This window comes from Hypanus sabinus, unplaced genomic scaffold, assembly GCF_030144855.1.
Source record: "Hypanus sabinus isolate sHypSab1 unplaced genomic scaffold, sHypSab1.hap1 scaffold_361, whole genome shotgun sequence".
NCBI classification, from domain to species: domain Eukaryota; kingdom Metazoa; phylum Chordata; class Chondrichthyes; order Myliobatiformes; family Dasyatidae; genus Hypanus; species Hypanus sabinus.
In genome coordinates, this window is record NW_026781258.1 from 455,152 (window position 1) to 475,238 (window position 20,087).

The 20,087-nt window shown below is 44.1% G+C and overlaps 1 protein-coding gene across 1 annotated transcript; it reads right to left on the reverse strand.

Annotated features, from left to right (window-relative positions):
• Positions 1-6,231: 6,231 nt before the first annotated feature.
• On the reverse strand, positions 6,232-17,397 carry LOC132388603 (zinc finger protein 239-like). Its single transcript, XM_059960977.1, has 2 exons — positions 17,342-17,397; positions 6,232-9,550 (listed from the first exon to the last, which is right to left on the reverse strand). The coding sequence occupies exon 2, from the start codon at positions 9,149-9,151 to the stop codon at positions 8,105-8,107; it is 1,047 nt and encodes a 348-aa protein (XP_059816960.1). The 5' UTR covers positions 9,152-9,550; positions 17,342-17,397; the 3' UTR covers positions 6,232-8,104.
• Positions 17,398-20,087: the final 2,690 nt, after the last annotated feature.

A 20,087-nucleotide genomic window follows, 5' to 3' on the forward strand; every position in this document is an offset into this window, starting at 1 on the left:
TAAGTAAGTCCCGCTCGGAGTGGATAGTTCAAAGGTTAATTTATTATCAAAGCAGGTATCCATAAATAACGCTGAGTTTTTTTCTTCTCCAGAAAATCACGAAACAAAGAAAACATGAAAGTCGTTCAGAGAGAAAAAAAATGAAACTCCCTCCAAACCTCCCGCATCAAAAAGGACGGCATCCCGATCATCAACCCCCAAAACCCACCCCTCCCGCACAAAAGGGAAGAAAAATATCGACACCCGTTAAAAAATATTCCTACCCGGCACAACTGCGGAGGAGCCGGTGTCACCAGTGTAGAGGCCGCCACATCGGGAGATTCAATGGGCGACCCCGGAAGATTCACAGGTGAAGTGTCGCCTCACCTGGAAGGATGTTTGGACAACGGAGAGAGTTCGGCCGTCCGGCCCTTTCACTGTGACACCCCGAACTCCACATCAAATCCGTCCAAACGAATCTGGGCGAACTTTAATGACCAATAAATATAATTCCTCTCAGCGATCAGCTGTCTGAGTGATTCCCTGACTCTGAGAGGAAGGGGTATCTATGGTCTACACTGTCAGGGTGTTGATTTTTCCGGGAGACAAAGACTGCAGGGACGAGAGGTTTTCTGTTGACTAATACACTGTGTGTGGACCCTGCTGACAATTCTGGTGTTGTGACCCGAATCGAGACAAACACCACGTTGCCCACTCCACCAACAACACGACACAGCCGGACACATAACAAGGGACTTTACATTTCACAACACTGGATTCAGTGATGAAACCCGCGATGAATGTTGTTGTCTCACCGAGAGGTCTACTAACCCTAACCCTGGAATATGATGTAAAATCCCGCTCCCCATGCTAACACGGGTTAGACAGAGCAAAGAACAAACTGCCGGAGGAACTCAGTGGGTCGGGCAGCATCTGTCGAGGGAAATATACCGTCAACATTTCGGGCCGAGACCCTCCGTCTGTACTGAGAGTGGACGGGAAATAGTCAGAGAAAAGAGGTGAGGGGTGGGGATGGGGCAAGAGCTGTGGAGTGAGAGGTGGATCCAGGTGAGAGGGGAGGTGGGAAGGTGGAAATAGTGACAGGGGTGTGAGGTGAGTGTTTGGGGCAACACGGGGCTGCAGTAGATGGAAATTCATTCCATAGAGGATGAACAAAGAGGTGAGAGAGTATTTGTTATAGAGAGTGAAATGAAGATTCAACTAACTGATCCCTGGAGTGGTGGGGTCATCACTTGAAGAAAGATCAAATGTGATAACTCTAAATGTCATTTAGAGAGTCGAGGACTGAGAGGTGAACACATTGAAATTCACAACATCATTACAGTTGAACCAGGGATCCCAGTCTCTGAAAAAGGGGGTGGACTGTCCGGGACTGTGATGAGAGGAAAAGTCTCCATTCCGACGGTGGTGAATGTCTGTAAATCCCCTCCACAGAGGGCGGTGAAGACTCAGTAATCGTCCTCACGTAGAAAAGAGGCCGGCAGATGTGTGGAGACCGAAGTGATCGAGGAAATGAGGATCACACATATACGTGGCTGAGATGGGAGAGCAGCCGCCATCTTGTTGATGGTTAGAGGGGCTGAATGACCACCTCTTGCTGTTTCTCATTTGATGTTCAGTGTTCCTGTCCAGTGAAGCCGGAGGAATATGAGTAGAAATTAGTGTTTATAAACACGGAACTGATTTAAATGAAACGTGAACACTTCCTGTTTGGGCTTGAATTAGGACCGGGATTACGATGGGAATCGAGCCCGTGACTCTTTGACCTGGAGGTAGACGAAAACGGATCGGGGTAGACATACTGTGGAAAAGTAGACATGTATCTTGTGTAAATATGGAATAATGTGGGGAACGCGGCGGATGGGTCGGGCAGTGTGTGAGGTGAGAGGAGCATAGTCTGCGTTTCAGGTGGGAGACCCTCCACCCGTCACGTGATCCCGTTTCCTGTTCACGTTTCTCTGCAGATCTACAGCATCTGCGGGTCACTGCTCTACATGTACGTGTAGCTTCACCTTTTGCCCCTTCAGACAAGGCAGTGAGATCCGGATCTGTCACGTCCTCTCGTTGTGGGTGGACAATGTTTTTTTTTCTGTAATATTTTCTGCATGTTTCATTCACTGTTTTGAGGTGCTGAAGTGCTGCCGATGTTTCTGGGTGTCTGACCCGTTTATGTGAGAATTTAGCCATTTGTATTTCTCTGAGCTTCTCATAAATGTGTAAAGTTTAGTTCAGCTTCAGTTCAGAATTTCCAAAGCAACAACCCAGTCAGTGAAATAGTTCCACACAATTAAAATAGTTTATTACATTTTTATTTTTTCTATTTTTGCACTATATATATGTATTCTTACTTTAAATCTCAATTGTTAAAATCTTTTGTTAATAATTAGGTTCTACTGCTGCCGCAGAGACAACGAATTTCATGACACATGCCGGTGCTATTAAACCTGATTCTGATATTGATATGGGGGACCCACCACCGGTCAGCTGATCCCAGTTACCGCAGATCGTAATGTGAGATTGAAGCCTTTTCCATATATTTGCTTTCCACAGAAATGACAACAGTTCAGTTTCCTTCTGAGCTTCCAGAGCAGAAGCTCAGTCTAATATTTCCACACAATTAAAATATGGAAATTTATTTATTATCATCATGTACTGAGATACAGTGAAAATTTTGCCTGATGTACCATCCACACAGATCGATACATTACAATGGTACATCGAGCTGATATACGATAAAAACAATAACTGTAACAAAGCATTATGGCTGCAGAGAAAGTGCAGTGCAGATAGACATATGGTGCAGGGTTACGTCGAGTTACATTGTGTGGTCGAGTCCATTTTATCATTCATTTGGCTTATAACTGCAGACAGGAAGCTGTCCTTGAGCCGGGTGGTTCGCGCTTTAAGGCTTTTGTATCTCTCCACCAATGTGGGAGCGGGTTTGCAGGAAGAATGTCCAGGTTATGAGCTTCTTTGTGTACAAGGCCTGCTTTTCTGAGGGAGGGGAAGTGTAGGGAGAGTCCATGGAGGGGAGGCTTGTTTCTCTGATGTTCTCTGTAGTTCCTTGCAGTCATGGGCAGAGCAGTAGCCATACAAAGGCGTGAAGTATCGACAAGGAGCTCAGAGACCTCGGCCTTCACCCTGCCTTGTGCAGCTGGATCCTGGACTTCCTGTCAGATCGCCGGCAGGTGGTAACAGTGGGCTCCATCTCCTCTGTCTCTCTGACCCTCAACACACATAACCCACAGGGTTGTCTCTTTGTCCCTCTCTTTTACTTTCTGTGCACCCATGACTTGTGTTGCCACCCACAGCTCCAATCGGCTAATTAAATTTGCTGACAGCACTACATTGATTGGCCTAATCTCACCTAATAACTTAAAATCGACCAAATGCCTCCTGACGAGGCTCGGTTCAAACAAACTTTTCACCCTTCTTCAGGAGATTAGTCAGAGGAAGAGCGATAGCAGCAGTTTTTACAGAACTTACGGTAACATCCATCCATTCCCAGAAACCTCCTAAGAGCCTTCTTACCAGTCAGAATAGGAACTTGAGAAATTGCCTGGACTTTTGCCCGAACAGGAGCCAACTTGCTTTGACCTACATCATAGCCAAGACAGGTCACAATGGCATGCCCAAATTCACTCTTAGCCAAGTTACCTGTAAGGCTGGCCTGGGAAAGCCTGTCAAACAGCTTTTCTACTGCAGAGATATGCTCTTCCCAAGTGTCACTCCCTGTGCCTAAGTCATCAATAAAGGCATCTGTGTGTTCCAACCCACGAATTACAGAGTCATTCATTCTCCGGAATGTTCCTGGACCAGTTCTCATTCCAAACTGCAAGACATTGTTTTCATACAACCCAGAAGGTGTCACAAAGTCAGAAATTTCTCTACCTCTCTCCATCAATGGAACACACCAATACCCTGTCAACAGATCAAACTTTGTAAGAAATTCAGCTTTTCCAACCTTATTGATGCAATCATCCACCCTAGGGATAGGATAGGCATCTGTTTTCGTTACTGCATTTGCCTTCCTATAATCAGTGCAAAATCTAACACTCCCATCAGGTTTGGGCACAATAACGCAGGGTGAACTCCAATCTGATGCTGAAGGATTAATAATACCATTTTCCAGCATATTTTCAATTTCCTGCTCAGCCTATTTACAGTTCTCTACGTTCATGAATATGGGTGTTGTTTAATCGGTTTGTCTTGACCAATCTCTATATCATGTACTGCGACTGTGGTCTGCTTGGGAACATCGGGAAATACATCTTTAACCTTCAGAATTAATTCATTCAGCTATTGTTGTTGCTTTGGCTGCAGATGAGCCAACCTGTTATCAATATTTTCTAGAACAACCGAGTTCATTAGCCTAACTTGGACAATGTTTGGCTTGTGAAAGGTCTCAGACGAGTCGATTGTTTCATTCTCAGGGTTGCCAGATTCATATGTTTTGACAACAACACTCACAGATGGTGCCTGCTTGTCAAAATAAGGCTTTATTATATTTATCTGTACCACCTGTTAGTTTACGTTGGTTGGGTGCTTTGATAACATAATTCACATTATTAATTTGAGCGACTATTTCACACGGTCCATTGAGTTTTGCCTGAAGTGGATTTGTCAACATTGGAGATAAAGTCAGCACCTTATCCCCCACCTGGTATTTTCTTTCGCAAGCCCGCTTAGCAAACCAACACCTTATTTTGTTTTGAGAAATTTTTAAGCTTTATCTCGCTAGACTACAGGCCTGACGTAGTTCACTGTTGAACTTCAAAACTTAGTCTAACAAGTTAACATGCACATCCGCATCAATCCACTGTTCCATTTAACAAGGAGAAACGTCCCCTCACTCGATGACCAAATACAAATTCAAATTGACTAAACCCAGTGAATCCTGTACCAATTCTCTTACTGCGAACAAAAGCAAATATGTTCCTTCATCCCAGACTTTTCCATTTTCAACACAGTATGTCTTTTTTCGGCTTGTGCGTGCGTGCGTCGGATGATGTATTTTTCAAGCCTTTACAAAGAATGGAGTGAGAGAGAGAGAGATGGTGTGCAACACATTATGTCGTAATCATTGTTTTGAGGGTAGAACAAAATTTTTCTAGAACCCATTGTAATTCTGGATGGTACGAGACGATGTAATTTTTTAAGCTCCCAGTTCATAAACTACCTGCTCGAATAATCCAGATGTAAAATTGCTTCCTTAATGAGACTGGATTTCTTTAGGCAAAACAACTAAAATAAGAAAATTGGTAAGAGCCTTCACCACAATTTTAGCTTTAATATTTCTGAGAGGTATTGCCTCTGGGAATCTGAATGCAGTGTACATAATAGTCAGCAGATACTGATGGCCAGCTTTAGTCTTTGGCAATGGGCCAACTCAATCCACTATAACTTTGGAAAAGGGTTTACCAAATGCAGTTATATATAAACTGCAGTGGGGCACTGTGAAGACCTGATTAGGTTTACCCACAACTTGACCAATGTGACAGGTTCTGCAAAAGGTCACATCTTTCCTCAGATTAGGCCAGTAGAATTATTTCATAATCCTGTTTACAGTTTTATTCACTCCAGAATGGCCACCTGAGGGTAGACGGTGGGTCAAAGTTAAAATTTCAGCCCTATAAACTTCATGAACTACAACTTGGTGAACACTTTCCCATTCCTCACTCGCTGGTGTAGCAGGTGGCCCACTTCCTCATTAACACTCCATCCTTGAGATAATATACTACTGGCACTTTCTTAATCTCATCATCTGAGAGAGCCGTTTCTTTTAAAGCTTCAATCTCAGGGTCTTGGTTCTGTTCTACGATAAACTCATCTGCGTCAGCAGACTTTTTAGCCATACTTCGAGTTCCAGTGCAGGAAGGATAAATGTTAAAATCCATCTGTGGGTCGTCAGTGCTTGGGTTAATTGTTAACTTCACTGCAGGAACAACTTTACCATCTGCCAGGTCATTCCCTAACAGCAAAGTAACATCTTCCACCGGTAAACTGGAGCATAATCCGATCTCAACAGGTCCCGAAACCAACCCTGACTGTAAAGTTACCTTGTGCAATGGCACAGAAACCATGCCGCCCCCAAGGCCTTTAATAAGATTTACCTCACCAGTGTTAGAATCATCACCAAACTTTAGAGCACTGTCTGATATAAGTGGCTGAGAAGCCCCAGTAACTCAAAGAATTTTAATCTCGAAGAATTTTCACTGGAAATGGGCTTCACCCTTCCTTTACTAATACAAATCCATCTGACATAAAATGATCAAATCCCTTCTTAACACGGTCAGACCCCTCAGACTTTAACTAAGCTTCCATAGAATGTTCAGAACCCTGTGGGTTTTTTGGTGCTTCAACATACAGAACACAGGCATACGTCTTTATGTCATCAGGGACGCACCTTTTGAATTCTGCAATTAAAACCAATTCTTTCAAGCTGTTAAATCATCATTCACATTTTTACATGTGCACCAGCGGTCACACACACAAACTTCTCATAAGCAAATTCCATATAAGTCTGGTTCACAGATTTCCTCAAATTTCTAAACGTTTGCCTGTATGATTCTGGGACCAACTCATAAGCTTTGAGCATAGCCTGTTTCACTAGGTCATAATCAGCTGCTTCATCAATTGTCAAAGCAGAATAGCTTCCTGAGCCTTCCCTTTAATTACACTTTTTATGAGAAGAGGCCAACCCACTTTAAACTCTGAGCAATCTTCTCAAAATGCTGAAAGTATTTATCAATCTCTGCCTCATCAAATGGAGAGACCAATTTAACTTCCCAACTCTCGTCAAATTTATCACCAGAGACTAACACTAAACTCCTTTGCTGCAACCTCTTTATCTTTTGCAGCTCGAACAGCCTCTGTCTTTCTGTTTCCTCCTTCTATTTTTCTGCCTCTCTAGCCTCAAACTGCCTCTGCCTTTCCGCAGCCAGTTTAATTTTTCTCACTTGTACTGGAGCTCAAGCTCACGAGGTTTACTTTCAGGAAACACCTCCAACTCGTCCACTTTAAACACACCCTCAGATACATAATGTTCAGCTATCACCCTCTGGATCTGTGCCCTCCTCATTGTCAATTTCACCTTAGCAAGTTTTACCCATCTAGCAAGACTCAACAACTCAATCCTTCTGGCGTCCTCTAATGCCTCAGAGGTTGGTGCTTCCAGACATCTAACAGCATCCATTGCTGCTGATTTTCCACACACAAATAAATTAAAAGGGATGAAATTGATAATTAATGAATACACCCCCACATCTGTTCATATACTGGATGCAGGCCCCAATTTTGTTACGAATCATAACGTTTTAGAAATGAACCAGCAGCAATAGACTATACCTGGAGTCTGTTTTTGATGTTAAAACTATCTTTATTAGAATCTACTTGTAATATAGTATCATAAGCAAGATAAACAAAAGGTAACAGTGTTATGTGTATATATGTGTGTAAATAAAACTCCCAAACTATTGAGTTCGGGGGAAACAAGGCTTGGAATCTTGAGATGGCAAAGTATGAAAGTTCAGTTCAACCACAGAATAGGTGATGAGAGAGATATTTGTAATCCATGGTAAATGTTGAGAGAATGCAATTATGTCGAATTCCACAGGTTCCATGGCTGTAAAACGAGAGAACAGTCGCTGTAAATTTTATTTGTCGTCGTTCCAAACCCACGTATAATTTATCACCGAAGGTGACTTGTCAGAAGGGGTATCTGCTTCAAGTGAATAACCACACCACACCCAGGCAAGGGTTAACACATCAGCAGTCTTCACAGGGTACCCCAAATTAGATCCACTCCTATGGATCAAACAAGGTAACAACCACACATTTCATGTACGCTGAATCGATAATTAACCCACCCTTGTGGGCATAGGGAAATTCCAAACAGTGACCCTTGGCCACTGGTTCCCTTGTTTCGATCTTTCCATTTTGCCTCCTTCGTCTCCGAATGACTCTGAGTGTCTGTGTCCTTGGTTAAAACAAAACAAGCCGTGAGCGATGTAAACAAGCTGCAAGCCAGACTGATTCGCCTTCTTAATCTCTCTCTCTCTCTTAAAATGATAGTACAAAGCAAACGAAACCCGAGGATTCATAACTATGGCCATTCCCCATTGTGAACTGACTGGTGTGCCAGTAGTTGGGACGATTGAGTGAATCCCTTTCCGCAGACTGAGCAAGTGAACGGCTTCTCCCCAGTGTGAACTCGCTGGTGTCTCTGTAGGTTGGATGATCCAGCAAATCTCTTCCCACATTTTGAGCAGGCAAACGGCTTTTCCCCTGTGTGAACTCGCTGGTGTTTCAGTAGTTGGAATGATAGAGTGAATCGTTCCCCACAGACTGAGCAAGTGAACGGCTTCTCCCCAGTGTGAACTCGCTGATGTACCAGTAGGGTAGATGACAGAGTGAATCGTTTCCCACAGACTGAGCAAGTGAACGGCTTCTCCCCAGTGTGTACTCGCTGGTGTGCCTGTAGGGTGGAAGATTGAGTGAATCTCTTCCCACAGTCTGAGCAGGTGAATGGCTTCTCTCCAGTGTGAACTCGCTGATGTCTCTGCAGGTGGGATGACTGTGTGAATCCTTTCCCACAGACTGAGCAGGTGAACGGCTTCTCCCCAGTGTGAACTCGCTGATGTACCAGTAGGCAGGATGAATCCGTGAATCCCTTCCCACATTCTGAGCAGGTGAACGACTTCTCCCCAGTGTGAACTCGCTGATGTTTCTGCCGGGTGGATGAATCAATGAATCCCTTCCCACAGACTGCGCAGGTGAACGGCTTGTCCCCAGTGTGACCTCGCTGATGTCTCTGCAGGTGGGATGACTGACTGAATCCCTTCCCACATTCTGAGCAGGTGAACGGCCTCTCCCCAGTGTGAAATCGCAGATGACTCTGTAGTTGGGATGACTGACTGAACCCCTTCCCACATTCTGAGCAGGTGAAGGGCCTCTCCCCAGTGTGAATTCGCTGATGACTCAGTAGGCTGGATGACTGAGTAAATCCCTTCCCACAGTCTGAGCAGGTGAATGGCTTCTCCCTAGAGTGAACTCGCTGATGATTCTGTAGGTTGCATAAGTGAGTGAATCTCTTCCCCCAGACTGAGCAGTTGTACGGCCGCTCCCTGGTGTGAACTCGCTGGTGAGCCATTACGTCAGATGACTGAGTGAATCCTTTCCCAGAAATTCAGCAGATGACCCGCCTCTGCCTGGTGTGAAATGACTGGTGTGTCCACAGGTGGGAAAACTGAGTGAACCACACACAGAACAGGTGAGTGGCCTTGCCCAGTGTGAACTTGCTGATGTACCTTCAATTAAGATGACCGAGTGAATCCATTCCCACTGTCTGAGAAGGTGAACGGCCTTTCTCTTGTGTAAAATGATGGGTATGCCGGTTGGTCAGTTGACCGAGTGAATCCATTCCACAGTCTGAGCAGGAAGAATGATCGAGTGAATCCCTTGCTCCACTTCTTAAATATCTAGACAGTGACAGCAAAACTGGCGTGTCGTTTTTGAGATTCCCAGCGACAAATTCCTTCTCGTTTTTAACCTGTAAAAAGATTTGCAAAATCCATCAATGGGTTTAGGACAATATTTCAATTGAAATTACTTGAGTTACCAAGGTTTGACCTGGTATCACACTGTTACAGTGAGGTTAAACACAAGTTGGACAGAGAAATCATCTCCTGACTGGGCAGAGTGCTGGTATCTGGAATGACCATCAATTCTCTGATGCTCTTCCTGTCTCTATAAGAATGGAGCATTTCTGCCATTTCTGACTCTCTCCATTGGTATTATTCCCTCATGCAACTGGGATTTTCTTTTATGTATTATTAACTTAAAGTGCCACAGTTTTAACATCATATAAAAAATTCCTGCTGAGATGTCCGCACGTCTGTTAAAAGGATTTAGAGTGAATTTTTGTATTATTTCAGGTTCTTGTCACAGTCATAAAAAGTTACAACACAGAAACAGGCCCTTTGGGCCATCTAGTTTATGTTGAACTATTTAAATTGCCCAATCCCATACCCTTACCATCCAGGTACCTACACAAACCTATTAAATGTTGAAATCGAGCTCGCATGCACCACTTGTGCTGGCTGCTCATTCCACACCCGGATGACTGTCTGTGTGAAGCAGTTTCCCCGCATGTTCACCTTAACGTTTCACCTTTCACCCTTAACCCTTGGCCTCCAGTTGTCGTCCCACCCAATCTCAGTGGAGAAAGCCAGCTTGCATTTATACTATCTATGCCCCTCTATCACAATCAAATCTCCCCTCAATCTTCTACATTCCAAGGAATAAAGTCCGGACCTGTTCAATCTTTCGTTATAACCCAAGTCCTCCGGACCTGGCAACATCCTTGTGTATTTTCTCTGAAATCTCTGAACTTCTTTTACATCTTTCCTGTATTCAGGTGACCAAAACTACACACAATACTCTAAATTAGGCCTCACCAATGTCTTCTACAAGTGAACATGAAATCCATCTATTTTTGTCAGTACTTTGGTTCATGAAGGCCATTGGGCTGAAATCTTTTTTTCTGTCTCTATCTAACTGTGATACCAATTTCAGTGAATTAAGGACTTGTATTCCCAGGTCCCTTTCTTCTACAACACTTCTCCGTGCCCGACCAGTCACTGTGAAAGACCTCCCTTGGCAGGTCATACCAAAGTGCAACACCTCATACTGGTCTGCATTAAATTCCAGTTTCCATTTCTCAAACCATTTTTCCCAGCTGATTCAGTTCGCACTGCAAGCCATGTTAGTCTTCCTCACTGTCCACTACACGACCAGTCTTGGGTGTCATCCACAAATCTGATGATCCAGTTAACCACACTATCATCCAGATTACTGATATAGATGAGAAACAACAACAGATCCAGCACTGATCCCTGTGGCAACCACTAGTCACAGGTTCCAGTCAGAGAGGCAACCATCTGCTACCACACTCTGGCTTCTCCCAAAGACAGTGTCTCATCCAATTTACTGTCTCATCTTGAACGCTGAGTGACCGAACCTTCTTGACAAACCTCCCATATGAGACTTTGTCAAGTGCCTTGCTAATGTCCATGTGGACAACATCTGCTGCTTTGCCTTTATCCATTTCCCTGATAACTTCCTCGAGAGACTCTATAAGATTGGTTAGACATGACCTACCATGCACAAAGCCATGCTGTCTATCCTTAATCAGTCCACATCGATCCAAATACTTATATATCAGGTTCCTGCACATAACATTCCAAGACCTTTCCCACTACTGATGTCAAGCTCACCAATGTGCAATTTCTCAGTTTATATTTAGAGCCTTCCTTGAACAGCAGAACAATATCGGCTGTCCTCTGATCCTCCAGTACCTCACCTGCCACTTAAGATTATTTAAATATCTGTGCTTGTGCCCAGACAGTTTTAACACTTGTCCTCCGCAGGATCCTAGGGAACAACTTATCAGGCCCTGGGATTGATCCACACTAATTTACCTGAAGACAGCAAACCCCTCCACCTCTGTAATCTGTACAGGGTCCATGAAGTTGATGCTGCTTTGCCTCAGTTCTACAGAATCTGTGTCCATCTCCTGAGTCAATACGGATGCAAAATAAATCTCCCACATCGATTTTGTCTCCTCATATGGATTATCATTCTGATCCTGCAGAGGATTAATTTTTTTCCCTTGCAATCTTTTTGCTACTAACATATCTGCAGAATCCCTGAGGATTCTCCTTCACCTTGTCTGCTGGGGCAACCTCATGCCTTCTTTTATTTCTTTCATAAGTGTTCACTTGAATTTCCTGTATTTCATAAGTACCCCATTTGCTCCTATCTGCCTGTACCTGGTATGCACCTCCTTTTTATTGATCTGGGTGAGGAAAGCCAAAGGGGTGATAGAGCTGCATGCTGGGAGGTGGGGGTAAGGATGGTTAAACCAAAGTTGCAGGGGGAATGGGAGCCTGAATAAAAGAACAGATAGTGGAAAGAGTTTGTGGAGACAGATGTTGTACAGTCCTCAAAGTCAGGAATGAAAAAGTTGAGTGTGGTGCAGTGAATATGCTGAGCCCTGTATATTTCAATACAAGGAGCAGCGTAGGAAGGGTGGATGTGTTCAGGGCATGATCAACACCTGGAATCAACACTAGGATCTGGCAACTGTGGACTGGGACAGGCTGCTTTATGGCAAAGGTGTGCTTGGTAAATGGGAGGCCTTCAAAGCGAAATTTTGAAAGTACAAAGCGGGTATCTCCTTGTCAGAATAAAAGGTAAAGATAGAAAATGTAGGGAACTTTGGTTTGCAAGAGATATTGAGACCCTGGTGAAGCACAAAATGGAGTTGCATAACAGGGATCGACAGGCAGTTTCTTATGGAGTATAAGAAATGCAAGAGAACACATAAAAGATAAATCAGGATGGCTAAAAGATGGCATGAGGTTGCCGTCACAGAAAAGGTGAAGGATAATCCTCAGGGATTCTAGTGATAGATTAAGAGCAAAAGGATTGCAAGGCACAAAGTTGGTCCTCTGGAAGACCGGAATGGCAATCCACGTGTGGAACCAAAGCAGATGGGGGAGATCTTAAATAATTTTTCATCTCTATTTACTCAGGAGATGGACAAAGATTCTATGGGAGTGTGGAAAAGCCGCATTAAAATCATGGACCCTGCACAGGTTAAAGAAGAGAAGTTAATTGGTTGTTCAACATAGAAATCTACAGCATATTCCAGGCCATTCAGCCTAAGATGTTGTGACAGCCATGTAACTTTCTCTAGAATCTGCCTAGAATTCCCCTCTAGTGTTCTGTGCTATAAGAAATAAATCAGGATGGCTAAAAGAAGATGCCGAGCGCATCATTGGAGCCTCCCTGCCCTCTATTGTGGACCTGTACTCTTCCAGGTTGAAGAAGAGGGCGGGGAACATCATAAAGGACTCCTTCCATCCTGCGCACGGACTGTTTGAACTGCTTCCATCTGGAAGGCACCTCAGATCCCTCCGGACTAAGACTAATAAGCACTGGAGAAGTTTTTTCCTTACTGCGGTCACTTTGCTGAACAGTTGACTGCCAGTTAACTGTCGGCTAACTATTACTTGGATTGCACTACCTGTATGTATAATCTATATTTTCATTTATATTTATCATTATTATTGTTATGAGCAGAGAGGCAACATCTGCTGGAAGTAAATTCCTTGTGTGTGTACAGGTACTTGGCAATTAAAGTCTGATTCTGATTCTGAGGTTGCCCTCACAGAAAAGATGAAGGATAATCCTAAGGGATTCTACTGATAGATTAAGAGCAAAAGTATTGCAAGGGAGAAAGTTGGTCCTCTGGAAGACCAGCGTGGCAATCCATGTGTGGAAACAAAGCAGAGAGGGAGATCCTCATTTTCTTTCATCTCTGTTTCCTCAGCAAATGGGATACAAAGTCAATGGAAGTGTGGAAAAGCAGCATTAACATCGTGGACCCCGTACACACTAAAGCAGAGGAGGTGGTTCGCATCCTGAGGCAGATTAGGGTGGATAAATCTCCAGGGTATGGCCAGGAGCTCCCTCAGACCCTGTGGGAGGCAAGAGCAGAAATTGTAGGGGCCCCAGCAGAGATAATTAAGTCATCTTTAGTGACGGGGTGGTAATAGAGGATCGGCGAATAACCGAAGTTGCTTTGCTCCTTTACATAGAACAGAGATATCTAGAGCACATTACAGGCTCTTTGGCCCACAGTCCTGTGCCGACCATTTAACCTACACTAGAAACTGCCTAGAATTTCCCTAGCGCACAGCCCTCTATTTTTCTATGCTCCATGTACCTATCCAAGAGGTTGTTAAAAGACCCCATTGTATCTGCTTTGTCAACCACTGCTGGCATACATTCCACGCACCGACCATTATCTGTGTAAAAAAAAACCTTACCCCTGACATTGCCTCAGTATCTATTTCCAAGCACCTTAAAATTATGCCCTCGTGTTAACCATTTCAGCCCTGGGAAAAAAAAACCTCTGGTTATCGACACGATCACTACCCCTCATCATCATATGCACCTAAAAAAGGCTCCAAACATACACAAAGAAATTATACATTGGACTGACGACTTGTTAGAAGTATAGAATACCATGAGAGTATAGATAGGGCAATTGCAAGCAAGAGCTGAGTGATCAATATATCCCAAAGAACTGTAAAAATTGAGGACACAACAGTGGCTGGAATGAGAAGCCAGAGCTTCTCAAAGTCAAACAGAGGGCAAACAAAAGAGCAAAAACTATTCGGAAGCTTTTAGAACCTAACAGAAGATGACAACAAAAAAGTCAGATGAGCTCAGTGTGTGGAATTGTGATTTGTAGTCATTAATGGATCTCAGTAGCACCCAACATTCTGAGGCTTTTAGAGGAACAAAATATCCGGGGCTTCAATTTCTCTTGAAAATCAAGGTTCCCTGGACCAGTTAACTTTCAACTTTTACTTTGGCAGGCACATGCAAGCTCTATATCCTCAAAATTTCACTTCTGAAGGCCTCCCACTTACAAATACTCCATTGCCAGGAAACAGCCTGTCCCAAACCACACTTTTCTGATCCTTTCTGATACCACCAACATTGACCATTCTCCAATTTAGAATCTCAACCCGTGGTCCAGACCTCAATTTTTCCATCTTTACTTTGAATCTCATGGTATGATGTTTACTAAATTCTGTCAGCAGCCCTGGATCATTTCCTAACAGCTTATTGCACACTTCTACGTTGGGAATTCTATGTACTAAGGGCACATTTGACAAACTTTACTCCATCTAGTCCTTTTACAGTATGGGAGTCCCAGTCAATATATGGAAAGTTAAAATCACTTACTGAATTATCCTTTGTTCCTTGGCATGGTCTGTGATCTCTCTACAAATTTGTTCCTCTAAATCCCTCAGACTGTTGGGTGTAAACAAGTCCCAATAATGGCTACAATATCACAATTCCCTGTCCTGAGCTCATCTGGCTTTCTTACGAGGCTTCTTGCATTGTGATATACACAGCTCAGCACATTCATCGCACCATGCTCAACCATTTGATTGCTGACTCTGCCAGCAATTATTCTGACTGGTGTCAAGAAAACAAACTCTCCCGCACTGTCACCAAAACAAAGGAGCTGATTGTGGATGACAGGAGGAATGGAGACAGGCTGATATCATTGGATCTGCGGTTGATACTGACATCATTGGATCTGGGGTTGAGAAGGTGAACAGCTTTAAGTTCCTCAGCATAAACGTCACCAGGCATCTCAGATTGTCTGTACATACCGGCTGTGTTGTGAAAAGAGCACAGCAGCACCTCTTCCACCTCAGATGGCTGAAGAAGTTCAGGATGGGGCGAAATCCCAGGAACTTTCTACAGGGAAACAATTGAGAGCATCCTGACTGGCTGCATCACTGCCTGGTATGGGAACTGTACTTCCCTTAATCACAGGAACCTGCAGAGAGTGGTGTGGACAGCCCAGCGCATCCGTAGTTCTGAATTTTCTGCCATTCAATACATTTACACAGACACGTGTGTAAAAAGGGCCCAAAGGATATTGGGAGCCAAATTCACCACAACCACAAACTGTTCGTGCTGCTACCATCCAGGAAACGGTATCACAGCAAAAGGACCAACAGGCCCTGGGATGTCATCTTCCACCAGGTCATCAAACTGATTAATTTATGCAGATACAATTGCATTTCGATGTTATATTGACTGTCCTATGTACAAACTATCTGTTATAAATTACTATAAATTACACATTGCAGATTTAGAAGGAGATGTAATGTAGTTTTCTCCCTCTCATGTTTATGAAGTATTTATGTAATAAAGTCAATTCAATTCGATTCACCCTCTCCACTATCTGTTCTGTCATTCTGGCTCTCATTCCCCCTACAACTTATTTTAATCATATCGCCCCCCCCCCCCACACGACGCTACATCTAGCAAGCCTAAGATATTAGTCGCCTTTTGTTCTGTCCCCCTAACTAACGAATCCCCTATCACCCCTTTGATTTTCCTCTGCCAGTTAATTCTCCCCATAACACTTTCTAAAGTGGTCTACCTGTTGTTGTGGGGGATGGCCACAAGATTATTCAATGATGACCATTTAACCGCATTCCCCTTCCTGACCCTCACACAGTTTCCTGTGCCCTGCACCTTAGGTGCAACTCACCTCACTTCATGTCACATCCATCACCACATCCAACTGCCGGATGATGTGGAATTCATCTACCTCAAGTTCCAACACCTTAAAGTGCAGGGTTACAAGCTGCAGCTGGATGCACATCTTGTCTGTGAAGGCATCAGGGACACCGGATGTCTCCCCTCCTTTCCTCTAATATCTCCTCTAATTTGGAATAACCAGTGTGCACATAAATCTTGTACTGTGCATTTTGTTGCCAGTGACAATATGTGCACAGTGAGTATTATACAGAGAGGTGTTCATCTTATGAGCTAGCAAATCACTGTCAATAGGAACTTTGATCTCCTCTGGGTTCAGTCCAGTTCATCTGCACTCTCACACAAACTATGTAGCAGGCTTGTAACCGGAAATGAAGGATTTTCTCAACAAAGCTTTTGCATACTGTCCATATGGGGTTTGCTTGCTAAATTATGTTTAAAAAGTCAGATTTCCAAATATAACTCCACTTCTTCCACCTTGCAAATTCTCCAGCAATTTTTCATCACCAACAATGCACACAGGTATCACCAGTTTCTGTATTCTACATAAATATTTTCCCTGAAGTCTCCCCCAAGTGACTTACAGTGATGGTAAAGCCAATGAATATGAAGGGAAGGGCAGTAGTCTGTCTCATTTGTGATGTGAAAGTTACTTGTTGCCCAGGACAAAGGTGTTTGATATCATTATGTACCCAAAGAGAATGGGACAAAACATATTCTCACCGGTAGAAAAGTCCAGAACAAGAACACACACAAAATGCTGGAGGAATTCAGCAGGCCGGGCAGCATCTATGGAAAAGTGTACTAAAGCTGAGTTCATCCAGCAATTTGTGTTGCCAGCAATCCAGATGCAATCCAGCATCTGCAGATGTTCTCTTGTTTGTGATTGAGGAAAGAACAAAGGTGATTTTCTCAACTGGTGATGTAAAAGATTTTGTTCCCTTTCTCCGAGTTCCTGATCCTTGCATTTATATAGCTGGAGATCAGCTCTGTCTGAGAGATCCATCGGTTCCCATTCCCTCATCAGCCGGAAGCTCCCCGGGGCCCGTGTACGGATCGTGGGGCTGAGAGAGAGGAGATTGAGCAGGACTGTCCCGGGATTGCGGGTGAGGGTGTCCGGATTTCACAGGAATCGTCCCTCAGTCGCTGTTTATTTAAAAACGTAGAGGATCGCTCTTACCTGCACCCGGTATTTGCAAGGCCTTCTGTGCACTGTGCGCATGCGTGATACTTGGGGACGTCATCAACCCTGACGCTTGCGCATTTGTTCGGTGCTTCAGAGTAAGCGAAATTTTAAATGCACTGCCTTATGGTTAATCATCCTGCCATTAAAGATTTCTGCAGGTACTGTTTCAATATACATACCTCATTTTTTTCGTGTGTGTATAGAAAATTCTGCAGCTGTTTTAACGCAGAAAGCGGCTCCCATAAACAATATACTCAATATCAACGTGTATCATATGCCAAAGTAAAATGCAGTTATAAAACACAGGAGATTCTGCAGTTGCTGGGAATACAGCGACGCACACACACACAATGCTGGAGGAACTCTGTAGTTCAAGCAGCAACTAAGCAGCGTAGCACACAGCCTAAGCGTGCAGAAGCGGCGCGGCCTAAACGTTGTCCATTTATTCCTCTCCACATTTGCTTCCGGATCTGTTGATTTCCACCAGAGTTTTGCAGAAATTAACCACATTTCTTTAGGTCAACCAGTTTCCAAATGTTTCTGATCTTTCTTTTGTAGCCAAATCCTGCTGGTTTGATTCCTCCTCCTCTTAAACTCTAGACCCCATCTCTCTCTGGAGCCCCAAAGCCCCGACTCAGGCTGGCAACACTTTGGTTTCTGACTCGAAGTTTCACTCGCTAGTCTGCTGTCAGAATTTAGTGGAGCATTGTGTTGCGAGACCGCAGATTCGTTCACTGTGAATGTCGCTTTAAGTGCCTGAGTGAGGCGGGACTGTGACGTCAGTCACACACTGCGGCAGCCTGAGAGAGAGAGAGAGAGAGAGAGAGAGAGAGAGAGAGAGAGAGAGAGAGAGAGAGAGAGAGAGAGAGAGAGAGAGAGAGAGAGGAGAGAGAGAGAGAGAGAGAGAGAGAGAGAGAGAGAGAGAGAGAGAGAGAGAGAGAGAGAGAGAGGAGAGAGAGAGAGGGAGAGAGAGAGAGAGGAGAGAGGAGAGAGGAGAGAGAGAGAGGAGAGAGAGAGAGAGAGGAGAGACAGACACACACACACAGGCACAAGCTGTTGGACCTTCAGCTTGCCACTTCTAAGGTTGGAGCTCTTCCACGCCCAGAAGATCGGGTTTGATCATCGGCACGCAGTGCACAACGGAATGTGTGACTGTCACTTCGTATCATCCATATGTGTGGATTTGCTGGAGTATCCTGTGGTATCACTTTTGTGGGCCCCTACCTGGAATCCGAGTGTTCTGTGGTAACCACCTGGAAACGATATTCCTGTCACTGTCAGCTGGTGATATTTCTAAGTGGATTTCGGAACTAATCGACGGATAATTGGCGACTGTTATTTTGTTTACCCAGCGTGGAATGTGTGTGGAATTCTTCGTAATTGCTTTCTCTCTACATGATCGTGTGGATTTACAAATCTCTCCCCTCACTCACTTATTCTGTGGATTACTAAACTTTTCCACGTTACCATCTGGAGACATTAAGCATTGTTTCCCAAGCTTGATAGTTTGGGAGCTATATATACGCATTACACTGTTAACTTCTGTTCGTTTCGTTTAATCTTTTATATTTGGAGTAGATACTAATAAAGATAGTGGTTTTCACATCGAAACTAGACTCCATTAGTGATCTATTGCTGCTGGTACGTAACAATTGCAACAACCAAGCTGTCTGAGGCATAGTCCTTTAAAATTTGTGAAAATGACCCAAAACGTTGAAAAGAGCGGGGAAGAAGGAGTTTAACCAACTTCTTCCGGAGCCCTAAACAACGTCACAACCACAGTGAGCTCATCGTCTTGTTCAGCCCGGAGACAATCATGTAGGGTATTCATGCTGGTGTATAAGATGATGAGAGGCATTGGTCGTGTGGATAGTCAGAGGCTTTTTCCCCAGTCTGAAACAGCTAACACGAGGGGGCATAGATTTAAGCTGCTTGGAAGTAGGTACAGAGGAGATGTCAGAGCTAATTTTTTTTAAGCAGAGTGGTGTGTGTGTGGAATGCACTGCCAGCGACGGTGGTAGAGGGCGGATACAATAGGATCTTTTAAGAGACTCTTAGATAGGTACATGGAGCTTAGGAAAATAGGTGGCTATGCGGTAGGGTAATTCTAGGCTGTTTCTGGAGTAAATTACATGGTCGGCACAACATTCTGGGCCAAAGCATCGGTAATATGTTATAGATTTCTGTGATTTTATGAAATTCAAGGGAAATCTCCTATCCCACAGAGTGGTGACTAGTTGCAACCTGTAATCTCAGGGAGAGTGAAAGCGAAACGGCATATACTGATATGGAAATGAAACTTGGGCAGGGACCAGATGGGCCGAGTGGCCTTCCTAGTATACAGTGTGAGTGTGGGGGAGACAGTAAGTACCTGAGACGCGGGATTTGATACAGAACTGATTTACCTTTCACAGATCCACAATATTAAAAGCCAGTCTAGTTTAAGGCTAACATCAGCAGAACAGACTCCTCCAATGCTCAGGGACCAGGGTTCAGTCCTGGGTACATGAGCAGCCGCAAGAACTGCAGAATCTGACAGTAACAGTCCCTCATGAACCTGCAGCTGCCTTCAGTCACCGTGATGGTTAAACATTTAACACGGAGCTGATTTGAACTTCCTCCCTGATGTGAAGTTGTTGGTGTTGCAGCAGCTGGGATGATTGAGTAAAACTCTTTGCTCACTCCGGACAGAAATGTGGCCTCTATTTATTGTGAACTCACCGGAGCATCACAAGGTGGG

What these genes read in the sequence shown, in the direction of transcription:
- LOC132388603 (XM_059960977.1), bottom strand. Translation starts at nt 9,151, where the DNA reads ATGGCTCACCAGCGAGTTCACACCAGGGAGCGGCCGTACAACTGCTCA.